Consider the following 19,440-nt stretch of genomic DNA (forward strand, 5'->3'; position numbering starts at 1 on the left):
ATCATCCACATCCAAATCCACATCCACATCCACATCCACATCCACAACAACAACAACAACAACAACAACAACAACAACAACAACAACAACAACAACGACAACGACAACAACAACAACAACAAATGGTGCATGTGGCCCATGTACGGGCAATACTTTGCCCACCACTGATAACAGACCGACCAAGTGACCAACCGACAGACCTACAGATGGAGGCAAATAGATGCTCAAAGGCCAAATGACTACATAAAATGAAATGGACAGATGACGACAAGTTAAAATGTGTAAAATGCTTTATTTTAATATAAAAACGATACTTCGTTCCCATATTTAATAGTTTTATTTATAATTAATTGTGGTAGAATTAATTAACCATTTATGCAAATATAAAACGTTGATGTACGGTGTATGTACTGGTAGGTAAATTTTACTATTTTTTTTTATTCATAGTTAATCAATCAAGGATTTATTGAGTTAAAACAATATAACACTGTAAAACACTACAGTTACAGAAATCTTCCATTTCAAGATTGTTGTTCTTGCAAATGTAAGTTCAAAAGCTGCCTTGAAAACAGAAGTGAGCTCAAATAGAGGATAACCTTGGTTTCAACTCAAAAGTTGAAGTTCATGAAGTCAATATTATTAATGTTCTAGTTATCGCAGTATTGTTTTACAAGTTGTCAAAGTTGATTTCACTTTAAACCACTAGTAGTATCAACTTTTTTAACAAGTTAAAACAATTTTATAAGACAATGAATATTTTCTTTATTTACGTTATTAAACTAACTCACATATCTGCATTGTTGTAACTCATAGTTAAAAGTCCACCAAAAGAACACCATACCAACACAGAAGCATGGTGGTGGCGTCATCAACTATGGGGCTGTGTAGCTTCAGCTGGAACTCAAGTCTTAGTCAAGGTGGACGGAATTATCAATAGTTTCATTGCCAGTCATTGTTGGCACAAAAACTTCAACCTTTTGCTAGAAAGCAAAACATGTGAGGAAAAGCCTACTAGAACATCTGAACTTGATTTGGGATTATGCAGGGGCTCTTTAAATTGTGACAGATGTGTCCTGACCTCTATTTAAATTCAGTTTTTAGTAAGGATAGGTTTTAAATTAATTGTCACATCTTCAGTTACAAGCGGGTGTGCAGACTTGTGCAAGCACATAATCTGAGTTTCATGTCTCTTATTGGAAACGTGTAGGTCACAGTAATAGTGGAAAATGTTTGGAAATGACTTCTTAATCTTTTCATTCACAATACAATCATAATCGTAACGCATTTACCAAACTGCAAATGTGCTATTACAACAAAACTGTACATGCATTGCCATAACTTTGACTAAACAAAAAAGAACACATAATTTTCTAATTCTATTACAACAAACTTAAAGCAATAAAAGACCTTTACCAAGAAATTATGTGCCTTCTTGATACCTTACCCTACAGTATTTTATCCGGCCACTATAAAATGTACCCATTTTAGCTCCCAACCCTAAGTTTGGAAAACATTGTTGAGAATGTCAAGCTGACACGGTGAAAAGTATTAAACAGACCTTTCTGCAGGACTTGAAATTTCTCCAGACTAAACGCCTTCCAAACTCTTGTTCTCTTCTTGTAGAATCAACACAGAAGACTCATCATTGCCAGACCATGCTAAGAATGGGCGGAGTCAGAAAGTACGCCCGCAACCAAACCGTGTTGATATCATATTATGCAGTTCACACATTGTGTTCATGTTTGCTTTCTTCTCCAGAAATATCCTACTGTACACACTGTGTTGCTGCTGTGTCATCCCACAATATTTCTGTACTGGATTCCTTCCTCAAAACAAGTGCTTCACATAGTAGGGATAAATGGTGAGATAATATGCACATAGTGTGAGTAGACCTATATGTACCTTTACATCCTCTGCCTGTGTTGTGACAAAGTGAAGGCTATATGCCAATTTACATTAGCACCCGACTGCTCATTACAAATGTTAATCATATTATTGCTTGTGTTCCTTTGACACATTGCACTGTTAGAACTGACTGTCACAGCTGTTCTGCTTATATAAGGCACCTTTTTCCCCAATATGTAACCATAGAACCATAGTGACTCCATCTGCATTGGATGTTTGTGTTATTTCATCTTTCTTCTGTACTGCTGCGCTTGTGTTTATTTTATGACACATCCTGTGTTGGCTTCTACACTAAGGGGAATCCAGCCTTGTTTTAATTCATATATTAGACTACAGCATTTAGGAAATGGTAGTTTCAGGGTAGAATGCATGCATAAATTAAAAGATAAGCAAATCTTAGCAACAAATCCCACAGTTGAAATGTCGGATCTGTATCGCTGGCACTACAAGACTTCACGATTGTGTCGGATATTCATTCCAAATTTGATAAAGAAATTAACATCCTGCGCAAGTAGACAAATGTAGCGCTTACGTGTTAAAGAGAACACAACAAACAGAAAGAGGTGACCCAATATTTATTCAAGCTGCCGTTAGTGCGGGTTTGCAAACACTGGGCTATAATTGCACACCCACACCCCGAGAACTAACAAACTGGTTTTCTGGTTTTATGTCCATCTTGTAATTTGGAGAGATTATGCATGTATTTCATGCAAAATGAGCAGTTCCTCCTGAATACATTTCAAGATAACAAACCGGATGTAAAGAAAAATAAACAGCATTTACAGTGATTTCAAGTTTACAAACAGCTAATAGCTAAGGCTCCGGATTTTTCTTGATTATACAATCTGTTTCCTCTGAAGAAATTCGAATACCTTTTACTATATATTGTCTGATGAAAATCTGATAGAACTACCTCTCTGCTCCTGCAGGATTTTACATCATGTCCCAGTTCAGAGTTACAGAGCTATATAGGAAAAATTGTCATGGTCAGAATGGTTTGAGGACCATCCCCACAACAGTTTGCCTATCAAATATAGACCCAGATTTTAACTTCAGAATCAACACCAAGTACTGTATGACGGTTCTGCTTCCGCTAGTGGTGTTTTGTTTTGGTGAACAGCGCTATCTTCAGGTGAAAACGTAAACTACAAAAACATTTAACCCTGTCCATGGTTCTGAACATTGAAATTACACCATGATATTACAATACAATATTGCCACCCAACAACAAGATTCTATATTTCTTTTTTTCAGGTTGGCATATCCACTAGGTCTACCAGATACTTTTGCCTTCTTGGCTGTGCTGCGCATGACAGGCACCACCACAACGAACAACTGGAATATTTGGCATATGCAGGACGAGAATGGAAAAGAGCAGCTATAGCCGGTATTTTAAGTGGAGAATCCCCAAAGCATGCATTTTGGCTTAACTGAACTACAACTGGCTGGTGATCAGTCCAGGCTGTCTACACCTTAGACAAGAGCTATATATGAAATTGATTTATGGTTATTTAATCCGATTATCGATTTATGTTTTATACCCAGTTATTACACATTAAAGCTATAATAACTTAAGATACAGTGTGTAATCATTATATTCACTGATTCTGTGGTGTGTTTCTTATTGACTGATTCGTCATGCTTCCGTGCATTTGTTGTTTTTGCAATGCTGTAATAGACACCTATAATTCATTCTCAGTCAAAACAATCAGAAAACACGGAATATTGGAAAAAGGCTATATTGGCGTATGTGTTTTGAGTACTATCACACACAACCTGGGTTCATCATCTTTTCTTTTTGTCGTAGGAGCTACTTTGTATTTCACAAGTTCGTATCAGTGAAATACAATTCTTCCTCAAATTAACTTAAATTATGTCATGTATATCTAGGTGAAGACACTGATCACATTAATAATTTAACAAGATAGGAAGTTGACAAATGTCAGTATGCAACATTATATTATAGAGCAGGCCACCATGTTGGTAACCCCTGCACTAGGTTCTGATTTGCCACATTAATAGTTATAAATAATGTACGTGCAATACATGCAATTAAATGTATATTCAAACCAGTCCTGTATTTGTGCATGACAATATTAGGAAAAAAATAAAAAATATATATACAAATTGCAAGGCAAAACTTTACATTAAAGCAAACAAAACACACAAATACGTACGAATTTTTTCAAGTTATGTCTACAGGAATGCACACACTCGAACAATGCAGTGCTGCAATACCACACTATTGTAAAGTGGTTTTCCAAGGGTGATCCTCAGTGTGAGTTGAAAGAACAACACACAGTGCCCTCTGGTGGACATTATCAAGAAAATAACACTAAAAGAGCTACAGTATTTTTATTTTTGACAACAACAGCAAAAAAAAATAAAACAAATAATAATAATGATAATAATAATAATAATAATAGTAATAATAATAATAATAATAATAATAATAATAATAATAATAATACATTTCAGCTCACTGACTGTGGGGGATTCTGGTGTGAATGTGCTAAGTTACACTTTATTTGGTCTTTCTATTAACTTTGAGCTCCAGTCAATGCTGATCCATTGCAATTTGATGAGAACAGGGACAGAGGCCTGTTGCGACTTTCCGCCAGGACATCCGTAAGAAAATTACATAAATCACAAAGTTGTTTTTTTTATCCGACTGTTTCAAGTTATGTGATAGTACGGAAGAGGATTAGGGCCAGTGGGGGGAAAAATTGGTTGGCAAGATTCTCACCTTTATCTCAGAATTTTACCAACCTTATTTTTTCCCCCCACTGGCCCTAGATTCCGTAGTACCCATAGTGATAGATATCAAAAATATGCATATAAAAATCCCCCGAAAGATTATTGTATGGTGATTAAAAGATTACACCTCCTTTTTACTTAACACAAATTGGGAATCATTACAAATCAACCTTCCAATCCTGCCTATTGGATGAGTCTTTGTGACCCCCTCCCCTTTGCTTCCCCTCCTTTCACCTGACAAACATGAATAAACATCATGACCATGAATATTTATGAGCTCGGGATGGCCACGGGCCCTCTGAGGGTCTCTAGATAGCCAAGAGGGTTCCAGTTGGGTTGTTTTGTCTGGGGCTTCTTCCATCCCAACAAATCCCACAGAAAAGGACTTACAACTGTTACCTTTTCAGCCCACGGGGAATCATGGCTCGGGCCCCCAGCTATCGAAGGCCTCTCCTGGGGCTGCTCCTGCACTTTGCTCTACTTTGCTCAGCTCAAGTAAGTCTTATTTGTTACCCTCATTCCTCTCTCTTTGTTTCTTTCTATAGAATGACGTGACAGAGGTGCAGGTGAGTGCTTTTCTACACATTGTTCAGACGTATGAGCTGTACGTGAACAAGTGTTTTTTTTTCTTCTTCAAATGTTGTGAGCATACTACACATGTATAAAAATGTATTTGAGTGAATTCTGTCTGGATTTCTTTGAGGGGAAAAGCATCACACTTCATAAAGCACTTACGGAATTCAAATAAAATATGAGTTATTATTATTATTATCATTATTACTACAGTAACTTCTTTTTCAAGAGTGTATTCTTTTTAAATAATGTATTTGTAAAAATGATATAGAAGTACAATTATTTTTGCCACAAATTATTTTGATTTATTTTTTTATTTATATCATCAACAACCCACAGGGTTCTAAGTTACTCACTATGATTGGAATGGAAACTCAAATGTATTCTCAAATCATATATGTTGGTTTCTAGAATATATATACTGGGCATAAGAGGGTCACAAAATTATAATGTGTGATATGTTTGGAGTGGGTTGTGGAGGCACCTGTGCCCTCAGTGTCACTTTGATTTTGACTAATTCACACAAACCAACACACAAACAAAAAAATCACAAAAGACACAAAAAATAATTGTCTATTTTTAAATTTCAAATGGATTTGTGCTAATGTGTTTTTCCCTACGCAGAGGGGACAAGGACCTCCTGGACCTGCAGGTGTACCAGGAATTGATGGCATTGATGTGAGTCCTTCAGTGCAGTCATGTTATTCTGTTTTCCTGTATTTGTGACTCAACATTTTTTCATTCATTTTAGGGTGATAGAGGATCAGATGGCCCGGCTGGTCCTGCTGTAACTATACATTTTTCATTTTTGATACCCCCAGTTTTATTTTATTTTATTTTATTTTATTTTATTTTATTTTATTTTATTTTATTTTATTTTATCTTATTTTATTTTATTTGATCTTATCTTATTTCATTTTCATTTGTCTAATTTCAAAACTTTTGTGCGGAATTGTCATTTGCAGGGACCTGATGGAGAACCTGGTAGAGGTGGATCTTCTGGATTACCTGGAATTCCTGGCAATGATGTAAATAATGTATATTTGTATTCATGCTTTTCTTCATATTTCAAGATTATTTCTGTTTGCTGTATTATTGGACATTTCAAGGTTTCTCTATAAAACTATCACTCAAATTGTTTTTTAATAACCAAATTAACAGTTAATATATTGTGCAAAAATAGTGGACCATCATTTCATTGTTTGTTTTAGCAATGCTATAATGACATCATGTACAGCCAAGATGCAAAATTTGGGCACTTAAGAAGCAAAAAACTATTGAACAATAAAGTGCTCAACAATGTAAAGTTGTTGGAAAAGCCACATGGATTAGTACCCGAATAATATCTATTCTTTACTTTTTTACATCGGAATGACTGGTGAAAGGTACTTGTGGTGCTGTACAGTACTGTACTGTACTTAACTGACAGGTGATGAAAATCCCATTATGCATTATCGCAAAAACGTTTAGAAAAAAAAAAAAGTTAATTCATGCGCGTTAATTAATGTGTCTAAAATGACGGCAGTTTGAAAACAAAAGCCTCTCTGTGACCCAGGTGCAGTCAGTATCTTCCACTGAGAATCCACAAAACAGTGTGGAATGATTCCTTGTTTGAAATGAGCCAAAGGAATGTCGCTCTCTGCTGTCTGCAGTCTGAGTAGTTTGCCCTCTTGGCCCACTGCTGACTCCTTCCTCCTCTAAACTTTCCTCCCGTGTGCCTCTTTAAATTTTTTAGGATTTGAGTGAAACTGGGGATTTAATTAACGCTCCAAACTGCACCATAATATGTAATGTAACAGCCGGTAGGAGGTGGTCAATCCCTTTTATGACCAGGGCTCCTCCCACAAGGTGAAATTTATGATGATGTAACATTATAGCGATCTAATTCTGAATATGGAAATATTGCCAGAGGAATGGTACTGGCTCATTTAACAAGCACACGGCAACGTGAGCTAATCCTGACTGAATGTGCTCTCTGCAGGGTTTGACGGGCCCTATCGGAGAGCCCGGGCCTGACGGTCCCCCCGGACAGAAAGTAAGTGACTAATGAGCCCCTCACCTCAGAGAACGTCCGGGAAACGGTGCCAAGCTGCTGTCTGCTCTTTTGCCGTTCTTTGCATAAATTCCTCCTGACAAATGAGACCTAATCCTGCAAGTCCTCTGTGTAATCTCCGTGGGGAGGCAAAGCCCGGCATCACTCCTCATTAGTACAAACATTGTTGGGTCAAGTGTGCCTGGCCGGCCCAGTCATGTGATAACTATTTCGTCTCACATAAATTATTTGCAAAAACTTAGAGTGTTTGGATATATCCATTCCCGTAATATAGCTCTATTTGTTTCAAGGGTGAACCAGGAACAGTTGGACCTCGTGGAACTGCTGTGAGTTTCACATCATCGCCAAATATGCGTCCATCAAACTACATAAATCACTCATTACACTGTATGTTTCTCCTCAGGGTGTCGGGTCAGATGGACCCCCTGTAAGTTACTCACCATACATTATTAGTCATACTTGTTTACATGTTTTTGCCGGAAAACAAGTTTCATCTCCGCCCGGTTTGATTGCGGCAGGGGCCACCTGGGCCAGGAGGACTTCCAGGCCAATTGGGAAAAACAGGACCACCTGTAAGTACAGAAAGTGTTTTAATTCGCTATTGTTAATTAGATAAGTGAAAATCACTTCATGTTACAAGTAAGCAATGTTGCTTTGAAAGCTCTTTGTGCCCACGAAACAGATGATGTGATAACCTGCCATCGCAAAAATGTGTTATATTATTGCAATGAAATATACTGTAGCACCCCTCATTACAGATAATATATTAATTGTATTTTTATGACCATTCTCACAATTTTGATATCAGGTTTAGGGGGCAAAAAACATATAGAGTATAAAGCGAGTACGACTTTGTTTTGCATTGGATTTCCATTTGCAAATAAATGTTTTTTCACATTGAACTCATTTTATTACAGATGACAGATGACAGAATGCTACTATTTATTTTTATTTGATTCATACATAGATGGCTTTCTGGGCAATACAAAACACAGGAGAAACAACAATAAAACTAAGATACTTATAAACAACAAAACAGCAATAAAATGACACATGAGACGGATGGAAGCAGATCCCAAAATTAAATTGATGTAATCAAATAGGCTTAACAAAGTATCATTTTTGTGTAATTTTTGACCACAGGGGCCGATGGGTGTGAGAGGGCCACAAGGACCTCGTGGACCAACGGGCCCCAGAGTAAGTGACGTTTTTTAATTTGAACCCTAAAATAAATTGAGACAAACTAGTAATAGCACCTTTTAATATATTCAAGTTGTGTCTTCTAAGTATAAAACACATTTCCTCTTTCGTTGCAGGGGGCAGCTGGGATGCTGGGCAGCGCTGACCTGGTAAAATCAGTCAAAATGAAAACAAAGATATTTAAATTTTGTGACATGTTTGACATTTCTGACATTTCTGCTGCTGTTTAGTGTCCTAACTCTTGTCCACCCGGGACCTCGGGACATCCTGGCCTTCCTGGCATGAAGGTGATTGAAAGAGAAGAATCTTGTGTCAACATTAGCTATGCTATAGCTATTTAGCTATGATATAGCAAAGAAATAATAATAATAATAATATATATTTTTAAACTTTTGCTGCATGTTCACACCTCATGCCAAAAAACACTTTCATTAAAAGTCTACAGTAACTGCTTTTCTCTATGCTTTTCACCAGGGCCACAAAGGCGTCAAAGGTGAAGGAGGGATACCCGGCAAACAAGGGCACAAGGTATGTGTTGCTCCAATATTCCATGCAGGTGATTCATCCCAGTGAGATTTAGGCACATAAATGCAACACGCATGCCACAACATTCCAATACAGATTATGTCTGAATCCACTGTTAGGAAAATCTCGCTCCACAGTTTGAGGCAAGCATTTTCCGTGCCGCTTATTGTCAGGAAGAGGCCAGACATCTTCGCGTAATGCCTCTGATGCCTCGCCAGCATGATAGATTTGAAATGATGTTCAAGCACCCTTTCCCTCTGTTACGTGTTCATACACTATATAAATGGAAATGAGGTGATCTTTCTGTGTGCAGGATATGATTCACTATCAGCCTCACAATGATGTTGTCTGCCACTGACAAAAGGGGAGCCATTTCAGGGACCTTTTGCCTGTTTATGCTGAGCCACTTGCTGTTAACAAGAAAATGACAACATGATAATCCGGCATGGTTTCCATCTTGTTCAGGGCGAAAGTTCTCAAAATGCTTCGCTGAGAGTATAAACGCTTCCTAAAAAATTAGAGGCCTCTGTAAACACAATTTCTTCCCATTTATTATATAAATAAAGGTTTAGCTGCTCACTCGTTCTGGAGTTGCCACTAGACAAATAAAAATGTGTTTTAGATGAGCAGAACTGATCATTCATCTGCACTGTGATGTAAAACATACGCAGACGTGTTTCATGTCGTTCACTAGTTTGTTGTTGTGTACCGTTTCATTATCCGGCCCGTGTTGTTTACTTCTTTCAATAGCCACTTCTATTACCCGTAATTAAAAGAACAAATTGCCTTTTTAATGACAGAAAATCTGCGATGCTTGAAACCCCCAAACGCTTTCTTCCGTATCTAGTGCAGAGTCAGCACATTATTTATTTGTAATTAGCAAAGCGGGGCAACAAATTAGAGTTAAATCATCAGCTTAACAAAAATTTAAAACAGAATTAATGTTCTTGTTTTCCCATTATCACAATACACAGTTTTTGTGCAACCGAGAGGCATCGTTAGTGGCGTGACATTTTTTTTTTTTTTCTTCTTCCTTGCTTCTGATGTTATTTGTGTTGTCTTGTCGTGTTTGCTCCTAGGGAGAGGAAGGAGAGCAAGGGGGCCTAGGGGAGGTCGGTGCACAAGGACCGACGGTGAGATTGACTATTTGCGTTGCTTTCAGTGTGTGTGTTGTGCTCAGCTGACTTTTATTTCACTCACCTGTTGTGCCTGTGTGTTGTTCCAGGGCGCACAGGGCATCCGTGGAGCCACAGGAATGATGGGCACTAAGGGAGAGATGGTTGGTGTTTTTTTTTTCCCTTCTGCAATATTTATCCATCTAAGTTGAACTCTGACAAAATGTGTAATGTTTACTGTTTGTTGTCTGCCAGGGTGCTCGAGGTCCTGATGGAGATCCAGGTCCTCAAGGTGTTGCTGGTGCATCTGTAAGTGTTAAAACGTATATTAGATGGAGACAAAATATGGACACAAATGTACACAGATAGATCTGTTAAATAGTTCATCAATTATAGGATCTGCTAGACTCTTATCTATTTTACACTTCCTATATTACATGTCCCAATACTTTGGTCCACTTGGTTTCATATACTTCTGTTTTGAAAATCAGTGTGCACACTTGACATAAAGAGTCTAGGTAGGACAAGTTACTAACAAAATGTCACAATATATACTTGTAATTCTCAGGGCACTGAATTGATCACAACTCTGTTTGTCTTAGAAGACATTTTGCCACTCATCTAGGTAGACTGCATCAGTTCATGCAACAAGGCTTGATTAGAACTGCATCTGTCTAAGTTGATGTGGAAACCCCAACTAGTTATGCTCCAAATTGGAGGCATGCCCCAACCATGAATGGTATCATTCACTTCGGATGGAAAACAAGAGTCGTTAAGATGCTTCGTGACTTGTCAACAAGTCATTGTATAAATAGTTTGGTTTACCACACCAACTAAGGCTGGTGCAGTGCTAACCAAGCCTTACTGCTGGAACTGATGAAGCCTACTCGGATGAGGGGTGAAACATATTCTAGAATAAACAGAGCAGCCCAGGTGTGGATGATTCAATGCTCTGAAGATGAAATGACGTCGGATGAATGAGAATATCCGCAAGCAAAAATAATAGTATTGCTTATGGTTCAACAATACTGTCTCTGACTTGTATTATGTTACCCTACCAATTTCCTTTTAAGTTACTCCCACCTAAACAACTGGAACTGAGATTGACATGGCTACAATATTATAATATTACCAAAATTGAATCACTAATACCTAACATTGCTGCATCACAGCTAATAAGTGCCGATTACTGTATTTGCATTACTTTTGCATTGTGTTACTTGCAACACTGGACATACAGTAAATATATGATTTAAGGGTGATCAAGGCCAACGAGGTGTGATGGGTGAGCCTGGGCCTAAAGGTGAACAGGTAGGTTGGCACATCATCGGTGACCTTACAGTCTGTAAATAATATTTGTTTGAACAATCTAACAGGTTTTGTTGGTCAGGGTTTACAAGGGGGAAGAGGCATCACAGGTCTGCCAGGTCCCAAAGGAGACGCTGTGAGTATGATTATTTTGTCAAACAGGAGGACAACGTTACATTTTTTTGGGGGGGGCTTATTTTATTATTCCCACCAGGGTTTACCAGGTGTGGATGGCCGTGAGGGTATTCCAGGCATGCCAGGAACAAAGGTATCACTCCTACTGCTGCGTATTATCATTATAGAGCATGTGTTACAATCATATGTCCCTGACTGTTTGTTTTCCCTATAGGGAGGAATTGGAAAACCTGGACTTTCTGGAGAGGTTGGCCCTCAGGGACTTCCTGTAAGTTTGACCCCCAAACCAAGGGCAGCACACAGATTCACAATGAGAAAGGGTTTAAGATGACAACTTCTCCCCAAAATAATTGTGTTGTATTATATCTGATGATAACCTGTTATGATTTTAGCCATCCAAATGAAACACATGATATGAAACCCACACACACGCACACATACGCTACAAGACAGTACGTTCTTCTGGGCACAAGTGTGCATGCCGCTCTTTTCCCGCCCTCTAATGTGTGAGGAGCCTAATGAAAGGCACTAATGGGACTCAACTCGACTGTGACACTGTTTAGCCGAGATTGTGTCGGTGTTAAAGTCGTCACCCGAATTAAACCTCGAGGGCGCTGTGATCAAGACGTTTATAAGCAGCTTATTTGGGCCAGTAGCTCAGACAAATATAATTATTCCATCTGCGTGGAAACAGTGAGGTGAATTTCCTTTTTAAGATGTTTTTTGGATCTTATTCTGTGTGTTTCAGGGTTTGCCTGGTTCACCTGGACCAAAGGGACAGAGTGGCTCAAAGGTTTCTGGCTTGATTCATAATTAACTGGAGGTTGTTGTTTCACGCATTCATATTTGCAATGAAAATTGACACAATTGGACTGCTTTTGCGCTTTAGGGAGATGCCGGTCAAACAGGCTTCCCTGGAACAATGGGTTCAGCTGGAAAAATGGTATAGTACATCAAGTTATTATCCAACAAGGCTTGCATTATATTGACCTGACAGAAACAAACCACAAAACAACCCTGACCTTTTTTCTCTACAGGGCGAGCGCGGGGAACAAGGCGAGGTTGGATCCGTTGGACCCATCGGTGAACCTGTGAGTCTTCATCCTGGTTTCATTTTAATGGGTTTAAGTCAATTAAAAGTCATAGGATCCCCTTCATTATTTTTTAATCCTCCTCTATGCTTGCAGGGAGAATTGGGAGAACAAGGCCCAATGGGTCCACTTGGCAAGCCTGGTTCCAGGGTAAGATAGTTGCTAATAAGCAAATATCATTTCACATTCTTTGACTGGAAACATTTAGAGGCTACTGAGCATATTTAATTTAATGTAATTCATTTTATTGAACGCAGTGAAATTCCACCGGGCATACTATCACATTTATTTTTTCTTAATTGAATTGAATTGAATTTTATTGGATAACGTCAGGGGATAATGGCATTTTTTGATTGGACTAAATTCTTTTTTTCAAAGTATTACAATGTAAGATGCTTTTGCATTTAAAGAAAGCCTGAGAAGGTTTCTTCCTGGCTCTTGTTTCCCAGTAGACTTTGGTATAATCGAGTGGATCTCACTTGAGGTCTACTTTCACATTGAGGGGAGAGCAGGCTGAAAGGGTCCACTGTTCTCAGTCCTGACATTCCTCACGGTGCCGCAGAGATCAAATGGGAGGCAAACTGAAGATAGGGTGCCGTGCTTTGTTGGCTGCGCTAAAAAGTCACAACTTGAGCCACGGGAAGACATTTGATCCACTCCTGTATATTAATATTGCTCAGCATGTAATGCCTTTGAAAATTTAGACAACAATTATTTATATTACTATCGTGTTTTTCGTTGTTTTCGCTTAGTGCAGTAGTGGTAGTTGCAGTAGGAGTAGTATTAGATAAACTGCGTTGGATTGATTTTGTTAAGAAAATTTCGGTTCAAATTTGACTTTTAACCCACATCTGCACATATATTTTGCTGTGCATTATATATTATGCAAGTGTGAATGGTTGTTTATATACATAGTGCAATCCCTGGATTTTTTTTTTAATTGTAGGTACAGACTCAATTTAAAAAAACGAAAGAACATTTAAGACATCTTTTTTTTTTAATTGACAATTTATATATATATAAAAATTGTCAATTTTGTGTGAAATTTGGTGGATTGATGGACGCGGTTAGTGACGATTACATTGACAGGTGAAAATCTACTTCCTTCATTCATCAGTCCGTCTATCTTAAATTGTGTCTCGTCATTCGTCAAAGCCCACCTTAAATGTGCTTGTGGGGTTTGCGATAGGGACCCAAAGGTGACCCTGGCCTTCCTGGTGTTCCGGGCCCTCCTGGCGTTCCTGGAGTAAAAGGAGAAAGGGTAAGGAAATCACCAGAGTCCATCTTGGAAAGACAATTGTTTGGATGATTATCACTCAACACAGAGCTCCCTATGCTGAGAACTAATGCACACACACACACACCTGCAGCAAAGCTCATTTGTCTTGTTGATTACAGGGCGAGCGGGGAGAAGCAGGGCCCAAGGGAGAGCAGGTATGAAATCCTCATATGAAATGATTATTTCATGTATGAGGTATAATGATATTTAACCCAAAAATGATTACATATTTTTTTCAGGGTCCACAAGGTGATGAAGGCAACCCTGGAGAGAGAGGAGATAATGTAAGTTCTTATGCAAATATGAACACTTTTCACTGCAAGATCTCAGGAAAATACAATGCATAATGCTTCCATTTTTGTTGATGTCTTGCATCTTTTGAAGGGTGAACCAGGAGAAGGTGGTGCAAAGGGAGAGGTGTGTAACAGTTTATATTTTGGGCATTGCAATGTTTCTTTTGAATGTGCTCCGAACTTCCTAATTCATTGTCTCCGGAATGCATTATTTCTCAAGACTGGAAACCCTGGCGAGGCTGGCAGAAGAGGTCCAGAGGGAACTCGAGGCCAGCCCGGAATAGAGGGTCCGCCTGGCACACCTGGACCGAGAGGCATGCAGGGGAACAGAGGTCCACCTGGAGCCAGAGGAACACAAGGTCCTGCGGTAGGTAAAGGTTGATTTCCTGCAGGGCTTATGCTGATTGTCAATTTCTCCCCCTGTTTTGGCATCACTCCCTTCTGTGGAAGGATCATAAAAAGCATGCAGAAAAAACAAAGAAAAAGTAAAATACACTTGTGGAGTTCACCATTTAGCTGAATGTTCAAGTTGATGTCATGCAAGATGGCAATTTTGAGGTTCGACTGGGTAGATGTTATAGAAATACGAGTAATTTTGGGCACACATTTTAATGTGGGTGTTGGGTTTCAATGTGGCCGAGAAAGTTTGGTCAAAGTGTGGCTCAGGCAATGCAACCCAAGACCCCTTGTTGACCTGACTACCAGAAATTTCCCATTTCGAGATCAATGAAACTCATCCGTCGTGGGTTCGATTCCGGCTCCGGCCTCCCTGTGTGGAGTTTGCATGTTCGCCCCGTGCCTGCGTGGGTTTTCTCCGGGTACTCCGGTTTCCTCCCACATTCCAAAAACATGCATGGTAAGTTGATTGGACATTCTAAATTGCCCCTAGGTGTGATCGTGAGTGCGGATGTTTGTCTCTGTGTGCCCTGCGATTGGCTGGCAACCAATTCAGGGTGTCCCCCGCCTACAGCCCGAAGACAGCTGGGATAGGCTCCAGCACGCCCGCAATCCTTGTGAGGATTAGCGGTATAGACAATGGATGGATGAAAGCCATCCATTTCCCGTCTCTGAAAGATGTGATCATGGTGATAAACTACAAATAGGAAAGAAAAAATTTGAATGAAACTGGGATGGCGAAAGTGTTTTGGTGTTTTGACGCACTCTGCTACTGTTTGTTTTGCAGGGTAAAGAACCGAGCGACCAGCACATCAAGCAGGTCTGCATGCGAGTCATGCAAGGTAAGAAGCGATGACCCCATTCATCATCCCCTCGTGCCTCGTTTATGACTTGAATCTCAGCCCAATGCTTGCTTACACTAGCTCACATAGCGTGGCCCTGGCCTTCTGCTCTCTCATTGATCAGACGCTTGCTCAATACTACATAGTTCACACACAGGAACGAGAAGGGCTCATAAGCAAAACATGAAATAAGCTTCAGTCTTTGTTTATTTGATGGATGAAAGATCTCCTTGTTCGCCTCGAAAGAAATGTTCCAGCGGAAGACACAACCTCTGTTCTCTTTATTCTTTTGCTCTGGTGTCTTCCAAACTCATCTCCTAGAGTCATTACTTTTTTATAGCCGAGCTGCTGAAAAATTAATTACACCTCCAGCAGACCTCCACTCCTCTGCTCCGAGAAAAGAGAGTCAGTGCCAGGGAAGGCAATGTTTAAAAGGAACAGTCAGGCAGCATGCACTGCATGAATTTTCAGCAAGACCCAGGAAGTGCAGGATAGTAAGCAGAAAAGAATCATAGGAGATTAATATTGGATCATTTGCACCGTGAACACACATTTTCTGCTGTATTAAAAAGTACTGTCTCTTCTCTGTTGAAATTACTGAGGATTTTGTTGAAAGACAGGAAAAGTTTTAAGGATTTCACTCTGAATTGAACCCACAATAGCATCGAGAACATCTCCACGAGGCTTACTGCCAACACAACACTGGTGCCCGTCATGAACTCTTTGGTTTAATTCTCTCATAATTTCATCTCCAATAGAACAACTGGCCCAGTTGGCTGCTAGTTTGAGAAGACCAGAGTCTGGTGCTGTCGGCTTACCTGGTAAACCTGGACAACCAGGCCCTCCTGGGGCTCCGGGAGACAATGGCTTCCCAGGACAGTCGGGGGCAAGAGGTCTTCCTGGACTCAAAGGGCCACCAGGACAACTTGGAGCAAAGGGACCGAAAGGTAACTTGACCACAGACTTCGACCAAGATTAAACATAATCAAGCAATTTGTGTTTGTTTGTCCGCTGTGTAGCAGCAGGCCACCAAACCATTTTTAATTGTGTGGAGAAAATGGTCTCATTGTGACTCAAATAGCAAAAAGAGAAAGTAAGCTACAGTATAGGTGACATTTTTTTTTGTTCCCTCGTGCTGTTTCTTTGTCAATGAGTATCTTAGTTAGCAGAGTACTTTTCATGTTTCGAGGACTATGCTGTTTACCGTTGTGATGTTTTTTTGTTTTTTTTTTGGAAACGTTCCACTGTGACTCAAATGACACAAAGAAAAACATGTAGGCTACCAGAAGTGACAATAATGGCAGAGTCCTGTATTGTGCTAGTTTCTCTGAGACTCAAATGCCAAAAAAGAGAACACACTAATTGAAAATACTTGTAGCTTAGAAGGCTGTTTATCCATCCATATGTTAGCTAAAACTCTACTTCCTGCTTCACATAGTTCATAGTCGTACCAGTTCTGGTCATACCAGTAATATTTTATAATTTTAGGGCACACATTTCAAAAACAGAAAACACAATTCTTTAACAAAACTGAAAAAAAAATGGTGGCATAATTTATTTGCTTTAAGAAACCTTTGTATTGGAAACAAACATCACAGTATATGATTGTTTTGTTGTTTGCTTCAAACCCTTTGTTGTTGAGTTAGGACAATGCAGCCTTTATTTATATATACATTGAGAAATGTACTATGAAAAATGAAATACATTCAGAGCATGTCTTTTGTCCATATTTAAAATGGGATTTTTGTCATACTTGTACATCTGGTTAGGAAGTGCGTGGTCCTATGTGGCCCCCCCGGTAACACTGATGAAAAATTGTGTCCCCCTCCAGCATTTAAGTTGCCCATCTCTGCTTTATATCTATCTCACTGCTGGTAAGTACTTTAGCGTCATCATTTAATTTTTGTCGCTCGCAGGTGAAATGGGCGACAGAGGGTCCCGCGGGCCCACAGTGCGAGGAGCCAAAGGTCAGCAAGGACCTCCAGGACTCCCTGGTGAGTAAACGTGAGATTTCCATACTTCAATATTACAGGCTATGTCGAGGCTGACGAGAGGAACGCATGCGCTTTCAGGCGAGGCTGGCAAACCTGGTTACGGTCAGGACGGTCGAGACGGCCAGAGGGGACCTCCTGGTCTTCCCGGACAGCCCGGTGTACCGGGGCCTCCCGGTTCAGCCGGTCCTAATGGTTACTGCGACCCATCCTCTTGTAACCTGTCACCGGGTGCTCAGCCTGTGGATGTGAAGGGACCTGCAAGGAACTAAAAGCCACTCTGGGAGAGACAGAGACTATTTGATTAGGACATGTTTCATCTCAGGGGTTCGTGGTGCCTTCCCTCCATTAACCTCTGGTCGTGTCTTGACAAGCTCCGCCACGAGGCGTCCGCCTCCAGAAAAATACACAGCAATTTTTATGTGTTTCCAAAGTCTTGTTGTTTTTTTTCTACCTGGATAGATGTTTTTTATATTCTCAGCAAGGTGGTCTGATTGTTCATCCCACTTCCCTCTATTCACAGCTTTTTCCCCTCCACAAGTAAAAAAAACAAACAAACCCTCCATTTCCTCACAAAACATGTCAAACAATCACCCAAATAAATCTGGATTAGGTAGTGTCTTTTTGTGTTGTATGTGGTAATTTATCAAAGACAAGCGATTTTTCTTTTTTTTTTTTTTTTTTTAACAACTGTCCACATATCAGAAAGTCTTTGCAGCTGCAAATAAAAAGGACAGAGGGTGTCACACTGACTTCAGTGTATGTTGTAAATCTGTAAAAAAATATTTGGGTTGTGGTTAAGTATATTTCCTACAAAACATTCCGATGTGACATTTTGCATCGTTGTACAGGACGACAACAGTATATTTTAATAATGATGATTGCGATGGTCATTAATGTAACAAATAAAAAACTACACACAACACTGTTTATTTATTTTGTATGCAGATTTGGGGTTCTTAACTAAAGATTCATTCATTAAAAAAACCTTTAAGATTGGGCAATGTGTTTAATACAGGTCATTTTAAATATAAATGGGACAATATGCAGACAATGAACTATATATTTTAAAAGATATTGTTCCCATCTATTTTCAATTTGTATTTATTCATATATGAGGTTAGTTTGGTCATTAACTTTGACATAACTGTCTCTCCTAGGGGCCATTGTTCTACTATATATCCACCAGGTTTTGAGGCAATAGCATAAAAACTGCAACTGAATTAATTATTTCAGGACATAACGGACAAAGGATCACACATTTCCAAAGCACTGCTCGAGGGCTTTCAGAAGATGTATGACTTGTGGTTCATTGCGCACAGTTTTCTGACCTTGTTACTGGTAACAAAGCAATCACATAAAACATCTTACAGATGTTTAAAATAAAAAACACAACATCATTCAAATAAAATGTAATAGAAAAAACAAATAAAGAGGCGATTCCATGTTCCAGGGACTGACGGTAAGTTAATGAAATACAACAGAATGCAAATAAAGCACTGTATAACGTTTATTGCACACAATTAAGGCAGATGTCAGTTCAGAACAAGAAAATGTTGAAAAGGAACACGTCAAAGAGAACTTCTGCTCATGGTAACCACATACAAATGAAACTCACACAATGTGTGTGAAAACATAAAAAAAACCGACGTTTTCCAAAATAGCTAATCACGTGTCGAACAGAGTGAGGTAGATATTGAAGCAAACAAAAACAAGGACAAAAGGACACTCAGTACGACACCGGCTTATAAACAGTTTCAATGAGAGCAGCAGGCAGACATTTTTTTTCTAAGAGAGCATGCTGAGATGCTGATCCATACTCCCCTCATTACAAGTTTATTCACAAGATTACATGACACGTGGTCACAGAATAACTTTGCATTTGGAGGACTGAAAAGAACAGAATAAGCCATGACAAGATAAGCAGTTGATTGAAATGAAGCAACAACAAATACACGCCTTTGTGTTTGCACTCCA

The 19,440-nt window shown here is 39.3% G+C and overlaps 1 protein-coding gene across 1 annotated transcript; it reads left to right on the top strand.

The window, feature by feature from the left end:
- The first annotated feature begins 4,997 nt into the window (after positions 1-4,997).
- On the top strand, positions 4,998-18,386 carry col9a1b (collagen, type IX, alpha 1b). Its single transcript, XM_086045099.1, has 32 exons — positions 4,998-5,157; positions 5,860-5,913; positions 5,987-6,022; positions 6,201-6,263; positions 7,217-7,270; positions 7,579-7,614; positions 7,692-7,715; positions 7,807-7,860; positions 8,432-8,485; positions 8,605-8,637; positions 8,719-8,775; positions 8,963-9,016; positions 10,093-10,146; positions 10,239-10,292; positions 10,384-10,437; positions 11,386-11,439; positions 11,519-11,572; positions 11,651-11,704; positions 11,786-11,839; positions 12,320-12,364; positions 12,461-12,514; positions 12,609-12,662; positions 12,759-12,812; positions 13,852-13,923; positions 14,061-14,096; positions 14,181-14,225; positions 14,326-14,358; positions 14,455-14,601; positions 15,418-15,472; positions 16,231-16,419; positions 17,389-17,466; positions 17,545-18,386. The coding sequence occupies exons 1-32, from the start codon at positions 5,083-5,085 to the stop codon at positions 17,733-17,735; spliced, it is 2,025 nt and encodes a 674-aa protein (XP_085901225.1). The 5' UTR covers positions 4,998-5,082; the 3' UTR covers positions 17,736-18,386.
- The last annotated feature ends 1,054 nt before the right edge of the window (positions 18,387-19,440 follow it).

The sequence above is a fragment of the Filicampus tigris genome, chromosome 11 (genome assembly GCF_054856515.1).
Source record: "Filicampus tigris isolate MCC_2025a chromosome 11, RoL_Ftig_1.0, whole genome shotgun sequence".
Lineage (NCBI taxonomy): Eukaryota > Metazoa > Chordata > Actinopteri > Syngnathiformes > Syngnathidae > Filicampus > Filicampus tigris.